A 16,867-nucleotide genomic window follows, 5' to 3' on the forward strand; every position below is an offset into this window, starting at 1 on the left:
TAGTGCAGTGGTATATGTTAGAGAGGGAATGGATGACATGATCTGATTTGTGGTTGTTGTGCTAAAAATGAAACATAAGATGCAAGATGGGACAGAGGAAAACCAGTATGGAAGTTGGTGCAACATCTGGATGAGAAATATGGCAACTTGGACCTGGCTGGTAGCAGTGGAGATACAAACAAGTGGATGGATTTGGAATGCATTTTGGAGTAGGGGTTAGCACTACTTGCCATTGGATTAGCTCAGTGGAAGGACAGAAGAGAGAAACCAAGGTTGGTCCCTAGGCTGGCTGTTAGATGTTGCTGTTTACTGAGACTGGGAAGGCCAAGGGAAATATTAAATGCTCTATTTTGGGCACATTTTGCTTGAAATGCCAATTAGACATTGTATTAGTTTGCTAAAGCTGCCAGAATGCAATATGCTAGAAAGGGTATGGTTTTATAAAGGGAATTTATGACATTACAACTTTACAGTTCCTATGCCATGAAAATGTCCACATTAAGGTACCAACAAGAGGCTACTTTCACTCCAGAAAGGCTGATGCTGTCTGGAACACCTCTGTCAACTAGGAAGGCACCTGGCTGGCACCTGCTTGTCCCTTGCTCCTAGGCTCCACTGCATTCAGCCTTTGCTTTCTGTAAAGGTTCCTCATTTGGAGCTGAGCTCCATCTCTTTGCTTCTGTTGGCTCTCTCCAGGTTCTGGCTTGCTTAGCATTTTATGGGAAGGCACGTGGTGATGTCTACTGGGCCCCACATCTTGAAAGGTCTCTGGCTGTGTCAGCTCTGAAGCAACTGTTCTCCAAGCATCTGCATCTGAGGTTTCTCCAGAATGTTTCCCCTTTCAAAGGATTCTAGTAGACTAATCAAGATCCTCCTTGAATGGATGGAGTCATATCTCCCTCTAATCAAAAGGCCTACCCACATTAGGTGTGTCACATCTCCATGGAAGTAATCTAACCAAAATGTCACACCCACAGCTGGGTGTGTCATATCTCTGTGGAAACAATCCAGTCAAAGTTTCCCACCAGAAACTGGGGTACATAATAGTTTCAAACCAGAACAGACACTAAAACAAAGAAATCAGACCAAGTCATTGATATATGAGTGGGGGTCCAGGGAAAAGTCAGGGCTGGGGATATTTGAAAGTTTCGTGGTATTTGAATATGGATTTCAACATTCACTACATCCTTCTTCCTGTGTGCTTTCCAGTAATACAGAGGCTATAAATCAAAAATGCCACTGTTCTAGTTTGCTTTGCTGGAATGCAATATACCAGAAATGGAACAGCTTTTAAAAAGGGGGAATTTATTAAATTGGGAATTTATTAAGTTGCTAGTTTACAGTAGTAAGGCCAAGAAAATGTCCCAATTAAAGCAAAGCTATAAAAATGTTCAAATTAAGGCACCAATAAGAGGTTACCTTCACTCAAGAAAGGCCGATGAAGTTCAGGGTTTCTCTCTTAACTGGAAAGGCACATGGCAAACATGGCAATGTCTGCTAGCTTTCCCGTCAGGCTTCTTGTTTCATGAAGGTCTCCCAGGGGCATATTCCTTCTTCATCTCCGAAGTCTCTGGTTGTGTGGGCTCTGGCTTTCGGCATTCTCATGGATCTCCTCTCTCCAATACGTTTCCTCTTTTATAGGATACCAGTAAACTAATGAAGACCTACCTGGAATGGGTGGAGTCACATTTCCCTCTAATTTAAGGTTAATACCCACAACTGGGCAAGTCACATCTCCATGGAGATAGTCTAATAAAAAAACTCTAACCTACATTATTAAATACGGATTAAAAGAAACAGTTGCTCCCACAAGACTGGATCAGGATTAAAACTTAGTTTTTCTAGGGCATGTAGTCTTTTCAAACCAGCACAGCCACAAAGTCTCCTTTACTTAGTTTCAGAACCACTCAAACTAGCCAAAAGAGGAAGATTTCAAATCAAAACCATGATCATCAGAATTCCTAGCATTTATATTGCTTTATCTTCATTAGTTCTGTGACTGGTAGCAACTTACTTAGAACCTGGATACAAGCTTCCTCTCAATTCTAAACCACAGCTATCATCATGGGTCTTAACAGTTTCATACAGGCAGGGCAAGAAGCAGAAAAACAAGGGCTGAAAAATTCTAATCAGCAAAGCAGAAGCCATGCTAGAGGTCTAGAATAACTTGAATTGATTGCCAAAAACAAAAATAAAAGCAAAAACAAAATAAAACAAACAAACAAACAAACAAACCAGATAAAGAACAAAGCCAACCAATAAGAAAGCCCTAGGTAAAAAAGTGAAAGTGACCTCTGGAATAAATGAATAATGGAAATCAGATGCCTAGACACCAGCAAAAAATTATAAGTCATTCCAGGAAAAATAAAGATATGGGTAGTCAAAGGAACAAACTAACACTTCAAATGCAACACCAGAATTTAAACAACTAATTAAAGATGTTCAAAAAATCATGCTAAATCAATTCAAAATCAAATCAATGAGTTGAGGGAAGATATGGCAAAAGAGATGAAGGATATAAAGAATACATTGAGCGAACATGAACTCAAAAGCTTGAAAACACAAATGGAAGAACTTATGGGAATGAAAGTGACAATAGAAGAGATGAAAATAGAATGGAAAATTACAACAGCAGTTTGAAAAGGCAGAAGAAAGGACGAGTGAACTAGAGGACAGAATATCTGAAATCAACACACAAAAGAACAGATAGGGAAAGGAATGAGGGAGAACAAATGAATGTCAACATTGCGAGATGTTGAAAATGGGATGTTATACTGAAAAAATACAATCAATGCAAACTAGGGCCAACAGTTAACAGTAACATCATAATATGCTTCCATTAAGTGTAACAAAGGCAATGTACCAGACTTAAATGTCAGGAAAGGGGGTATAAGAGAGGGGTATGGGATTCTCAGTAGTGTTTTTGTTTCCCTTTTTTATTTTTTTCCTTCTTCTTTTGTTGTGGAAGAAATGGAAAAGTCCTCATATAATTTGTGGTGGTAAATACCTAACTATGTAATTATTCTGAGAACCATTGACTGTTTACTTAGTATGTATTGTATGGTGTTTCAATAAAACTGTTTAAAAATAAGCAGAAACATGCAAGTGTTGGAGACAATGTGGAAAGAGAGATGCACCTATGCATTGTTGGTAAGGAAGCAGAATGGTGCAACCCCTCTGGAGGGCAGTGTGGTGGTTCCACAAGAGGTTAAGTATGGGGTTGCCATAAGATCCTGTAACCTCATTATTAGGTATATATTTGGAAAGACTGAAAGCAGGAGGATGAATGGATATTTACACACTGGTATTTATTGCAATGGATGGAGGTGGCCTAAGGGTACATCGACTGATGAACAGAAGGGTGAGCTGTGGTGTATACATACAATGGAATATTGAGCAGCTGCAAGAAGTGATGATGTTGTGAGGCATGCAACTAAGTGAATGAACCTTGAGAACAGTATGCTCAGTGAAATAAGCCAGAAATAAATAGACAAATATTATAATGCCTCACTAACATGGACTAACTACAATGTGAAAACTCTGAGAACTGAATTCAAGAACGTAGGTTATCAGGGGAAGGCTTATTGTAAAGGTTCTTAGACTGTAAGCTCTTACAGCAGTCACATCTGTTCCTGAGTTGCAATGGTTATTTTGAAATTCAAAGATGTTGAGCCCTTTTGTATAACCTGGCCACCCCCTGGAACTTTGGGTATCTGTGTGATGTCTGAGACTCAGAGCTAGAGTCCTGCAGCTCTGACAATCAGCATTATCCCTTACAGCAACTGCTAAAAAAGCTGAAAAAGAGATCAGACTTCAATTAGAGACATGAATGAAGCTAATATAGTTAGGACTAAGGTAAATCAGCCAAAAGGGTAAAGGATGATATTGTTTATATTTTAAGAGTTAAAATTCTGTGTGAGCCACAGGAAGAGATGTTTATTGGGTGCAGAATCTATATTTTCTGTAGCACACTAATTTAACTTGTATGGTCAGTTTATTCGAATGCCATAATTACACAGTACCTTGAATAGGGAATGAGATATTATGGTTTATACAGATTAGCATGATGCCCTGATACATCCCTGAGTAATCTGGGTAGAAAATAAAGAAATATTTGCAAAGTCCACTTGAAAGACTCTTGAAAAAAGTGGACATAATAAACTTCCTCACCTGGGGATTTCCTGATATTCTGCAAGCTATGGGGACTAACAATTTAATAGGTCAAACCCTTGATCTTCATAGGCAAGCCCCTATGAAACTTCTTCCTGCAAAGGAAAAGCTAAGGGTACTTATAATTATGCCTAATACTCATCTCCAGAGAACCTTCTTTGTTGCTCAGATGTGACCTCTGTCTCTAAGTTAATTGTACAGATAAACTCACTGCCCTCCCCACCTACATGGGACATGACTCCCAGGGATGTAAATTGCCCTGGAAACATGGTACATCACTCTTGGGGATGAGTGTGGCCCTGGCATTGTAGGATTAAGAAGGCCCTTTTGACCAAAAAGGGGAAGAGAAATGAAACAAAATTAAGTGTCAGTGGCTGAGAGGTTTCAGATAGTGCCTATAGGTCATTCTGGAAGATATTCTTATGCAGTACATAGATATCCCTTTTGAGTTTTTAGTGTATTAGAATAGCTAGAAGGAAACACCTGAAATAAACTATAATCCAGTGTTCTAGTTTGCTAGCTGCCGGAATGCAATATACCAGAAACAGATTGGCTTTTAGAAGGCGGAATTTAATAAATTGCTAGTTTACAGTTCTAAGGCCGAGAAAATGTCCCAATTAAAGCAAGTTTATAGAAATGTCCAATAAAAGGCATCCAGGGAAAGACACCTTGGTTCAAGAAGGCCGATGAAGTTCAGGGTTTCTCTCTCAAGTGAGAAGGCACATGGTGAACACAGTGAGGGCTTCTCTCTCAGCTGGAAGGGCACATGGTGAACAATGCATCATCTGCTAGCTTTCTCTCCTGGCTTCCGGTTTCATGAAGCTCCCTGGGAGGCGTTTTCTTGTAGGAGCCAAAGGTTAAAACAAGACCTGAAGAATTTGTTGAGAGCATCTGGCATCAGGGTGGTGGTGGCAGTAAACTGTGGAGATTATTATCTGCTTTATGTAGAACAGTCTGGGAGGAAGAGAATGTTTGTTTACCCCTAACGGTTATGTTAAGTATGAAGGAAGAGAGCACTGAAAGATAAGCACTCTGTTCCCTCAGGAAATGCATGCATGCCTTTTGTCACCCTGCAGTATATAAGCAGGATCTGGTTAAGAATAAAGTTGTCTTGCTTGTTATGGCTGAACTTCAGACCCCCTGATCCCGTCTGTCTTTCCTTCTTTCTCATCATTCCTTAATATCCTTTGTACTCCAGTCTGTAGGAAGAAACATCTGGCACCCAACGTGGGGCACAAAGAAGAAGAAGACTCCAGGACGATATTAAGGAACCAAGGAAAAGTCTCCGTTAGAGGGACGTTTGTCCAGCCGATAGAAGAGGACTCGACGAGCCATATTGGTAAGTAAGCATTTTCCTTGTAGCATCAGGGTAACAGGTAATCACAATGAGTGGCTGGAGGAGTATGTTTGTGTGTTAAAAACATTATTAAAAACTACAGGGGTCTCAATGAAGACTTCAGAGTCACTAGAGCTCTTTTCTTTGGTTCAGAAGCATTGTTATTGGTTTCAGCCTTAACCCGTAATGTTTTAAATCTTAAGCAATGGAAATTGGTTATGAAGGCTTTGTGGCAAGCATAACAAAATGGGGAAGATATTCCTGTTTCTATGTGGTCATTGTGTTCAGTCAGGCAATGAACCACCTAGCCCCCGCTTTCTCTTAAACTCTGTGCTGTGTTTTTTCTCAATCTCCCACTGCCCTTTTGATCGTGTTTGGACAGTTGCTTGAACTAGACTCAGCAATTGGTGCCCAGACAGGGATCTGATAAGGGAACTCTTAAAGCATAAAGTGAGGAGACGCTCCAGGGATGTCCACTTCAGATACTACAAAGAGCGAACGAGCTAAAAAAAGGTAAGGAGCAAATTGGAGATATTTTCAGCTAGATGTAAAGGATGGGGTATTCAGGTTCAGCAGAAAGGAACCTCTATAAATCTATGCTGTCCACTGGAGGCACAAAATTTTCTCAGTCTCAATTAGAAACTTTTCTTTGTCATGTACAGGATTATTATCCATGGTTTTCAGAAGAAAATACAGTTAATCCTCAAACTTGGACAAAAGCAGGAAAACAATTAAGAAACAGATATGAGACACTTAATCTTAAACATACTCCAGTATGTACTTTTTCTCAGCTATCCAAATATATAATTGAGCCCACTGTTGGCATAACACTCCAACCCACACCTTTAACTTGGAAAACAAATGAGCCTTTGTGGGTTGAGCAGTGGCCCTTATCTATAGAAAAGTTAGAGGCTCTAACTCAGTTAGTTCAAAAACAGTTTAAAGTGGGACATATAGAAGAATCTCATAGTCCCTGGAATTCTCCAACATTTACTGTAAAAAAGAAATCAGGAAAATGGAGAATGTTAACTGATTTGATAAAAGTCAATGCTGTAATTCAATCCATGGAGTCATTACCATCTGCCTTGCCCACACCAGTTTTAATTTCTAAAATCCGCTCTATTATTACAATAGATTTTAAAAATTGCTTCCTTACCATACTTTTAGCAGAGCAAGATAAAAAAAAATTAATTTTGGAGCTTGTTCTTAATGAGCTGCCTTTATATAAAAATTCATATATACCCGAGTCATAAAATATTCAATAGGAACAATGCCATGCTGAACAAAAGTCAGTACTCATTAATGGTTCCTATGGAATTGTAACAGATTGGTCCCCTGAGGAATATGCAATTCAGGATTGTAGTTCTGATTCAAAGTGTTCTGTTAAGTTACCTTGGTTTAATCTAAATAACTATTTTACTGAAATTTATACCAATGCTACAAATAAAATCTGTGACAAGGAATGGGAATGGCAGCCCCATCTCCTTTTGTTAACTTAGATCCTCAACAAACAGCAATTTGGAAACTGGCCATGAGTTTAGCTCGTATTCACATTTGAAAAAGAAATATATTTTAAGAACTTTAAAACTGAAAATTCTTGTTAAAAACTATATATTGATATTTTGACTATGCATTAACTAAAGTATTTTAAGTATTTAACATTATTCTAACAAATTTAATTTTGATGGTAATTATATGTGGTAAAATATTTGTTTAAAATAATGACTTCAGTATGAAAAATAAAAAAAGATGCATTTTTTTAATAGGAAAAAGAGAATAGTTTTATCCTAAGATGAAATGAATAACTGTTACAAAATGAGAAAAATGTAGGACAAAGCCTGAACTAATATAATACTTGCTGAGGGTTTATAAAAATGGAAATTGTGATTAAAATCAAGAAAGATTTAATGAGTTTAAAATGACAATGTTTTCTTGGACTCTTAGCCTGTTCTAATGAAAAGATATAAAAATTTTCTCTAAATAATCAGTGTAAAAAGCAAAGAGTCTGTTGTTTGTTATGGTTGATCTTCAGACCCCCTGTTCCTGTCTGTCTTTCTTTCTCATCATTCCTTAATATCCTTTGAGCTCTGTTTCATAAGAAGCAACATTTTCCTTCTTCATCTCCAAAGGTCACTGGCTCATGGACTCTGTGCTTCGTGGTGCTGCAGCATTCTCTGCTCTCTCCGAATTTCTTTGATACTCCAAAATGTTTCCTCTTTTATAGGACTCCAGAAACTTATCAAGACCAACCCAAATGGGTGGAGAGATGTTGCCACCTAATCCAGTTTAACAACCACTCTTGATTAAATCACAGCTCCAGGGAGATGCTCTAATTACAGTTTCAAACATACAGCATTGAATAGGGAGTAGAAGAAACGGCTGCTTTTACAAAATGGGATTAGGATAAAAACATGGCTTTTCTAGGGGGCATATGTCCTTTCAAACCAGCACATCCAGTAACTTTGATTCTTGAAGATAATTGCATACCTATAACTTTTATGGTATGACCATGTGATTGTGAAACTTTGTGTCTGATGCTTCCTTTATCCAGTGTGTGCTCAGATGCGTAAGACAATAAACAAATAAATAATTGAGGGGCTAAGGGGTGTTGGATGCTTTGGGTGCTCTTTTTATTTTTTTTCTTTGAAGTAATGAAAATGTTCAAAACCTGTGGTGATCAATGCACAACTATATGATGATGCTGTGAACCATTGATTGCACACTTTGGATGATTTTATGGTATATGAATGTATTTCAATTAAGTGCATTAAAAAGTAACTGTAGACCTCTACTTCATTTTTCAAAGTAAAACCCCCAGATTTAATACCACATGCAAACACACACACACAATAAAAATATTAGAAGAAAAATACAACGATTTTATCATCCTCCAAACAAAGCTCGGCAGTTCCCTACCACAAAAGCCTCAGGCTGGCTGAATTGGCTCTATCTCTAGAACAAGGCATGTATGAGGTCTCCTGACCATCAATGTTAAATTCATCCTTATGTCATCCAAAAGTTCTTTGGATGTGTATGTGCCTACTCTTTCACCCTATTTGGAAACCATGACTAGAAGTCAACTAACTTCAGGCTAGTGCTAAGTGGTACCCAGTGGAACTTTTATTACTAGAACATCTGTGTCTTACTGAGAGCCCCAAACTCTCTAGGTAGCAGAACTTCTCTGGGATCATCACTTTACTGGACTCTTGGTTTTTTCACTTTTTGTTTTTTAGTTTTTTCCTTTTTATGAAAATAAAGACCAAAACCACCTGAAACTTGCAAATATCTGAGAAAAGATAATTACCAAATAAAAATCTGTTCAACTTCTGTGTTAAACAGGAACATACAAGTGCTGGAGAAAATGTGGAAAGAGAGATATGCTGGTTTGAAAGGACATATGTCCCCTAGAAAAGCCATGTTTTCATCTAAATCCCATTTCGTAAAGGCAGAATAATCCTTATTCAGTCCTGTATGCAATTAGATCATCTCCCTGGAGATGTAACCCAATCAAGAGTGGTTGTTAAACTGGATTAGGGGAGATATGTCTCCACCTATTTGGGTGGGAAGTTTCTGAAGTCCTATAAAAGAGGAAACATTTTGGAGAATGAAAAGTTTCAGAGAATGATTCAGAGAGAGCAAAGGAGAATGGCATAGCCGAGAGAAGCAGAGTTCACTAACCAACGACCTTTGGAGATAAAGAAGGAAATGCCTCCCAGGGAGCTTCGTGAAACAGGAAGCCAGGAGAAGAAGTTAGCAGATGACACTGTGTTTGCCATGTGCCCTTCCAGATGAGAGAGGAACCCTGACTTTGTTCACCATGTGCCTTTCCAGATGAGAAAGAAACTCTGACTGTGTTTGCCATGTGCCCTTCCATGAGAGAGAAACCCTGAACTTCATCGGCCTTCTTGAATCAAGATATCTTTCCCTGGATGCCTTAGATTGGATATTTCTATAGACTTGCTTTAACTGGAACATTTTCTCAGCCATAGAACTGTAAACTAACAACCTATTAAATTCCCCTTTCTAAAAGCCATTCCGTTTCTGGCATATTGCATTCTGGAAGCTAGCAAACTAGAACAAGAGATGTACCTGTTCACTGTTGGTAAGGAAGTAGAATGGTGCAACCCCTCTGGAGGGCAGTGTGGTGGTTCCACAGGAGGCTAATGATAGGGTTGCTATAAGATCCTGCAACCCCATTATTAGGTATAAACTTGGAAGAACTGAAAGCAGGGTCAAGAATGGACATTATGGTGACAGTATTCACGATCTGCAATGAAGGGATGTAGCCTAAGTGTACATTGACAGATGAATAGAAAGGTGAACTGTGGTATGTACATGCAATGGAATACTGAACAGCTTCAAAAAATAATGATGTTGTGAGGCATGCAGCTAGGTGAATGAAAAAGAGACCAGAAATCAATTAGAGGCATGAATGAAGTGAACATGTCCAGGACTAAGGTAAATCGGAATACAAGATAAAGGATGATATTGTCTTTATTTTAAAGCTTAAACCTCTGTGTGAGACCAAAGGCAGAGTTGTTTATTTGATGCCAAATTTATATTTTCTGCAGCACACTGTCTAATTTAACTTGTATGGTCAGTTTATTCAAACACTGCAATTACATGGAAGCTTGAGTAGGGAGTGAAATCTTGTTGGTTTGTACAGGTTAGTGTGATGTCCTGATGCAACCCAGAGTAATCTAGGCAGAAGATTAAAAAGTATTCCCAAATTCCCCTCGAGGGACTGGTTAAAAAAGAAAAGTGGAAATATTAAACTTCCCACCTGGGGAATTCCTGGTATTCTCATAAGCTTTGGGGACTACCAATTTAAAAAGCCAAGCCCTCGATCTTGGGGCTTACCCTTATGAAACTTCTTCCTGCAAAGGATAAGTTAAGTCCTCTTATAACTCACTCTTTTCTTAGAGAGATGTGGCCTCTCTTTCTAAGCCAACTTAGCAGGTGAACTCACTGTTCTCCCCCTATGTGGTACATGACTCTCAGGGTTGTAAATCTCTCTGGCAATGTGGAATAGAACTCCCAGGATGAGCCAGGACCTGGCATCATGGAACTGAGAAAGCCAGCTTGACCAAAAGCGGGAAGAGAGAAATGAGACAAAATAAAGTTTCAGATTTCAAACAGAGTTGAGAAGTCATTCTGGACATTATTCTTAATCATTATATAGATAGCACTTTTTACTTTATGGTATATTGGAATGGCTAAAAGGAAATGCCTGAAACCATTGCATTGTAATCTAGTAGACTTGATTCTTAAAGATGATTGTATAACTGTATACCTTTTAAGGTGTGACCATGTGATTGTAAAAACCTTGTGACAGTTGTCCTGTTACCCAATGTATGGACAGATGAGTAAGAAAATAAAGACAATAAATAAATAAATGATAGGGCCAAATAGGGGGTATGGGATGCTTTGGGTCTTCTTTTTTACTTGTATTTTATTTTTATTCTTATCTTTATTGTTTCTGGAGCAGTGCAAATGTTCAAAATTGATTGTGATAATGAATGCACAATTACAAGAGAATATTGTGAACCACTGTACACTTTGCCTGACTATATGGTATGTGAATATATCTCAATAAAATTGCATTTAAAAAATACCTGCCAATCAGTCATCAAACATCCCACAATTTACCGTGTTCTGGGTGGTACCAGGCTTGTGGTAACAGATTTCCTTCGCAGATATATTGGGAAAAGTCTACACTCAGACTTTGGTCCCAAACAAAGCTATGTCAAGAATTAGGCAGGTTTTCCCTTTTAAAAGAGCAGATATGAAACTTAAGCTCAGGTCAGGTTTGACACAGTTCTCTGTTACTTTTTTCTGAAGACCAGGTTTTCTATGATAAAAAGGATGGTTTGATCCACAGATTGAGTTAAAGCCTCTTGGGTGCTAGTGAGATGTCGACTGGCTTCTAAGAACAAAAATGGAGCTTGTTTTTTACTTTTGATTTATTTATTTATTTATTTTTACATGGGCAGACACCGGGAATCGAAAGAGCTTGTTTTTATTATTTTTCGGTCACAACATGAAGTCCTTCATTATAATCAATATGTTTGGTGGATTATTTGCAGACACCTTGGTTGGCCCTTGGGAAATGGGCAAAAAACAAATACATCTTGATGGGGCAGTGAGAAGTGAAGGAGTATGAGCAAGAAAGGACCTGTGCAGGACATGGGGAGCTTCTGGGAGTGACAGGCAGGCAACGGTTTGGCACTATCATTGCCTTTGTCTCTGTCTCCATTGGTTGTCACAGTAACCCATCATTTTACAGATGAGAAAAAAAAGGTCTGCAGAGATAGTAGGCAGCAGATCCAGATTGACCTTAGGCCCAGCCTTGATCACTGTGCCACACAGAGACATATTCACTGCAGGTGGGAGGTGAGCTTTCTTCATGCTTTTGTACCCAGTGCAAGATGAAGAAACAGACCTGATAGGATGCCGAGGATGGGGGTGGGGGAAAAGAATCAGGGAGACGCACTCTCCAGGGCACAATTTTTTGACCTGTGAAGAATTTTCTTAGACCAGAAAGACCAGGGTTTTTAAAAGGGAAGAAAGGATGTTCAAAGAACTGGAAATGAAAACTCAGAAAATCATCTCCACAGCGCAGAGTATCTTATTTAACTATTTTTAATTCACGGTTACTACATGAGTTATTTTTGGAAGATTGTTTTAGGAGATGCTTCTGCTTACTGCCACTTTTACCTCCTTAGTGATCATGTGGTGTCTTTCTTTATATTTTGAGAGCACATTAAAGTGGCAAACTAGCTATTTATTGTTTATTGTTTGTAGGTTTTCTTCGATTTTCATAGGTATGCACATTGTTCCTTCTTAATTCAATTATAATCACTTCAAGGAGCAGAACTGTGTATCAGTTCACACTGTGTTTCCAATAGAGTGTTTAATGAATGCTTGGAAGCATAATTTGTCAATGGCTTTAGACTTACAGAGAATTCACTTGGCTCTACCATGGATCCAAAGCTCTAAATGCCTGTTTGCTTGCCTGTAAAATGAAGATCATATTCTTTCTTTGCATGTTTTCTGTGAAAATTAGCAGTAAGAATGAATAACATATATGTATATATGCATGTATTTACATATATATATATATACGTTACATGCTCAGTAAATGGTCGCTATTTAGAACTCACTATCTCCTTTTCCTATTACATCTTTGAAATTACTATAGATTTGAGATCTTTTGAGACTCAATTTTACTGAAAGGTCATTTTACTGAAAATATTGGCTACAAATTCTATACTTAAAATTTTTATTCTTTTGACTTTGGGGACTTTGAGGAAATACTGAGAGAGCTAAAATGATACAACAGGCTGTAATAAAATTTTGACCCATCTCTGAGAATCTAGCTCATTAGCTCATTAAACTTTCTAAATGAGAGAAACTTTACTGAGGGATATATACGTTAATTGGTATATACTCGGAAGACCTGAAAGCACAGACATGAAAAGACATTTGCACAATGACATCTGGTGGCATTATTCATGATTGCCAATGGGTGGGGGAAGATTAAAGTGTACAGTAAGTGATGAGCAGAAGGGCGAGCTGTGGTGTATACATGCATTGGAATATTGTGCAGCTACAGAAAGGAATGAAGTCTTGAGGCATGCAGCGATTTGAATGAATCTTGAGGACATTATATCGAGAGAAATAAGCCAAAAATGAAAGGGCCAATACTGTATAGTCTCACTAACATTAACTAACATTAACGAGTGAACTTTAAGAGCAAAAGTTGAGAACACAAGTTAGTAGGAGATAGAAAAAGGGAAGAAATTGGGCAATCGATGCTTAAGGAGTACAGAATGTTTAATAAGGTTGATTGTAAAGATTCAGAAGTGGATGGCACAATACTGTGTGATGGTAGCACGATCCTGTAAGTGTAATTAACAAAGCTGTGTATGGGTATGGTTGAAAGAGGAAAGCTCGAGTTGTGTATGTCACCAAAACGAAAGCCAGAGGATAAAACTGGGGCGATATAACTTAGCAAAATGTAGAGAAAACAGTGAAGGTGGTTGATCATATAAAAATTAGAAAACTAGAACAAATGCATGTTACTGTTACAAGGTGTCATTAGGGTGGCATTAATTAATGTAAACTAAGGTCTGTGATTCACAGTAACATTGTGATATTTTTTCATTAACTGTAAAAAAAGGCTTGATACCAAAGCTAAATATCAATAATAGAGGGATATAAGGGACTGGGATTTTTTTCTTTGGAAGAAATGAGAATGTTCTCATATTGACTGTAGTGGTGAACAGACAATTATATGATTATGCCAAGAGCTATTGATTGTACACTTAGGATGGATTGTATGATATGTGAATAAAACTTAAATAAAAAAATGTAAAAATGTTTATTTTCCAGAGTTACTGAATGGCCCCTCTCTAAAATGTTTATTTTTGCTACTCTCAGATGCTGGGATCCTTTGTACAACTGCCTCTTAATAAAATCCAAAAGTTCGAAGCATGTAAAACATTCTGTAGACAGCATCCTTGTTGATACATAGTCACATTTGATTATATATTGTTCTATTCTGGTCTGTGCTTTTCAAGTATCTATAAGTTAACTTCCTGATTAAATTGTGACCATGTCAAGGTGAAGAACTGGATTTTCTATGTCTGTTGCCTTCCCAATGCAATCCCACTAAGTGCATGAGGCAGCTTCGGGGAGTGGGGAGAATGTGTGGGCCTGGCTGAATCCTGGTGGGCTCTGTGCTGGTTTCAAAGGAAGCATGCCCCCTAAGAAAAGCCGTGTTTTAATATAAGTCCCATTTCATAAAGGTAGAATAATCCCTATTCAACACTGTATGTTTGAAACTGTAATGAGATCATCTCCCTGGTTGATGTGATTTAGTCAAGAGTGGTTGTTAAACTGGATTAGGGGATGACATGCCTCCACCCATTTGAGTGGGTCTTGATTAGTTTCTGAAGTTCTATAAAAGAGGATATATTTTGGAGAATGAGAGATTTAGAGAGAGCAGAGCAGAACGACATAGCCATGAGAGGCTGAAGTCCACCACCCAGCGACCTTTGGAGATGAAGAAGGAAAACGCCTCCCGGGGAGCTTCATGAAACCGGAAGCCAGGAGAGAAAGCTAGCAGATGACGCCGTGTTTGCCATGTGCCCTTCCAGCCAAGAGAGAAGCCCTGACTGTGTTCGCCATGTGCCTTCTCACTCGAGAGAGAAACCCTGAACTTTATCCGCCTTCTTAAACCAAGGTATCTTTCCCTGGATGCCTTTGATTGGTCATTTCTATAGACTTGTTTTGACTGGGACATTTTCTCAGCCTTAGAACTGTAAACTGGCAGCTCATTGAATTCCCCTTGCTAAGAGCTGTTCCATTTCTGGTATATTGCATCCCGGCAGCTAGCAAACTAGAACAGGCTCACGTCCCACATGTGGGAAAAAAAGTATCCTACGTGTGGCACAGTGGCAGGACTTAGTCATGACCATGTACCAAGGAAGAGGCCAACCTGGACTTAGGTTTCCTGGGACACTAAATCCCAACATCCTTCCACATAGCTTAAAGGAAGTATTAGGTAACCTCATGTCCAAGCAAACAGAAATATGAGTATGATCCTCTATGTGAATCAACTGTTTTTATGATCATAAACACTAAAGCAAGTCCCAGGAAGTATCTGGAATTAATATTTATTATTATACTCAGCAGACAAGGGAAATAATTAGGCCAATATCCAAAACTGTAGCCTAAATGCTAGTGCAACAGACGAATCTATTTTGATGGTCTTGAAGTCCAGTATGCATACCCTAATGATTTATCATCAAATATGTTTGTATTAGAGATTATTTTTACCTAGATTTCAATGAAATATGTAAACAGGAGGTCATGGGGTAAAAAAAAAAAAACATTCTTCAAAACTAAACATATGAGATTTTACATTTTCTACCCACTTGGTTATTTAAGCTGTTACTACAGTTATCAGATTTCTGAGACCAGGTGACAAATACTCACAGAAGATCAGTTACAAGCAAGTATATTTAAAGCTCAGATTTAGAAACAAAATGAAAATGATACTCAATTGGTTTACAGAAATAGAAAAGTCCAATAAATGCCTAGTGGCAATTTATTTTTTAGTTTTCCAGACTGTGTCTTTATCATTGATCGCATGCCCATTTGGAATATATTTACATGTTTTCAAACCTATTGATATCAGATACTATGATGAATGACATTTTTGTGTTTTTAGCCATAAGAAAGCATACTAAAATATATTTTATAAAGTATGATCTTTTTTGACATGGTCATGTAAAGTCATACTAAAATATCAGCTTTACAGAATACCCAACTTCCAGATGAGTAAATATATGTACTTCTCAATCTAGGTTAGGAATCTTAACCTCATTCTAGGTTAAGAATGTAGTTAGAATTTTAATAAAAAATTTAAATGAAATGTGTTTATCATACTCAGAAACTTAATCATATAAAAGTAAATTTATTTATTCAGCATTACACAGAATAAAGGAACTAGGGGTGGCCTGTGGGGATAGCGCCCCTTTCCTTGCTGTCCTCATATCTGCACACCATCCCTTACTCCTGTCTCACAACACCGAGAACCACTTCAGTTTTTATAATGTCATTTTTCAAATATGACCTTGAGGCTATAAAAATAAATGCCTTCAATAAACAACCATAACTTTAAATGGAAACATGGGGTATCAAGCCTTCAAGCCTCTTCCTGCTGGAGGAGCGTCCACTTCATTGAGGGGTCAAGTTCCTCCTCAAAATCCCCCAGCTCCTGCTCCTTGGAGAGTTCCAGGAAAACCTGCAAAGGGGGAAGGCATAAAGAAAGAGCCCCAGTGAGTGCAAGGGAGAGGCGCATAGCATGCATTAATATGAACACAGGAAATCGCTGGAATGGCCCACCTGCTCCAGGGTAGACTGGGAGAGGCTGTACTCCTCCAGGTCGAAGCTCTGCTTCACTGCATGAGGATGATCGCGTATTAGGGATTCTTATTTTTTTGAATATTCAGATATACGGTAAGTACATAACGTTTTTTAAAAAAATGTCGAACAAATTAACGTAATAGTTGCTCGTGTCCTAAGTACATCATTCAGTTAAAAATATACCACCGCAAGGCACTGAATTGGGCATGGAGGGGTGGACGTGTTATGGTTCCATGGTCCGCAGGGTTTTAGATGTGGATTTAAAGGGAGGAAACAGTGCTGGCTGCGTTCCTTCCCTGCATGTAAAGTGAGTGCTGTAGTGCATTCAGCACGGTAGCAGGAAGCTGTGGGAGGAAGAGACATTTGGAGGCAAGCTCAGAAGATTGTAGAGAATGACATGTGTGGTTTTCTAAGAAGCAGATATCT

General features: G+C 38.4%; 1 protein-coding gene and 1 long non-coding RNA gene across 3 annotated transcripts in view; one reads left to right on the top strand and one right to left on the bottom strand.

The window, feature by feature from the left end:
* LOC143687062 (uncharacterized) overlaps positions 1-11,453 on the top strand; it is a 74,859-nt gene extending 63,406 nt beyond the window's left edge. The window contains exons 4-5 of the long non-coding RNA XR_013177377.1: positions 5,369-6,019; positions 9,338-11,453. This is a non-coding gene — a long non-coding RNA (uncharacterized LOC143687062). The remainder of the gene's footprint in view (positions 1-5,368; positions 6,020-9,337) is intronic.
* A 4,149-nt stretch (positions 11,454-15,602) lies between these two features.
* LOC143687063 (ABC-type organic anion transporter ABCA8-like) overlaps positions 15,603-16,867 on the bottom strand; it is a 76,058-nt gene continuing 74,793 nt past the window's right edge. For both annotated transcript variants that reach the window (XM_077163678.1, XM_077163677.1), the window contains 2 exons: positions 16,421-16,476; positions 15,603-16,319 (listed from right to left, as the gene is read on the bottom strand). In XM_077163678.1, the coding sequence (XP_077019793.1) occupies positions 16,221-16,319; positions 16,421-16,476 (155 nt within the window). In that variant the 3' untranslated portion in view covers positions 15,603-16,220. The remainder of the gene's footprint in view (positions 16,320-16,420; positions 16,477-16,867) is intronic.

This window comes from Tamandua tetradactyla, chromosome 6 (assembly GCF_023851605.1).
Source record: "Tamandua tetradactyla isolate mTamTet1 chromosome 6, mTamTet1.pri, whole genome shotgun sequence".
NCBI classification, from domain to species: Eukaryota; Metazoa; Chordata; class Mammalia; order Pilosa; family Myrmecophagidae; genus Tamandua; species Tamandua tetradactyla.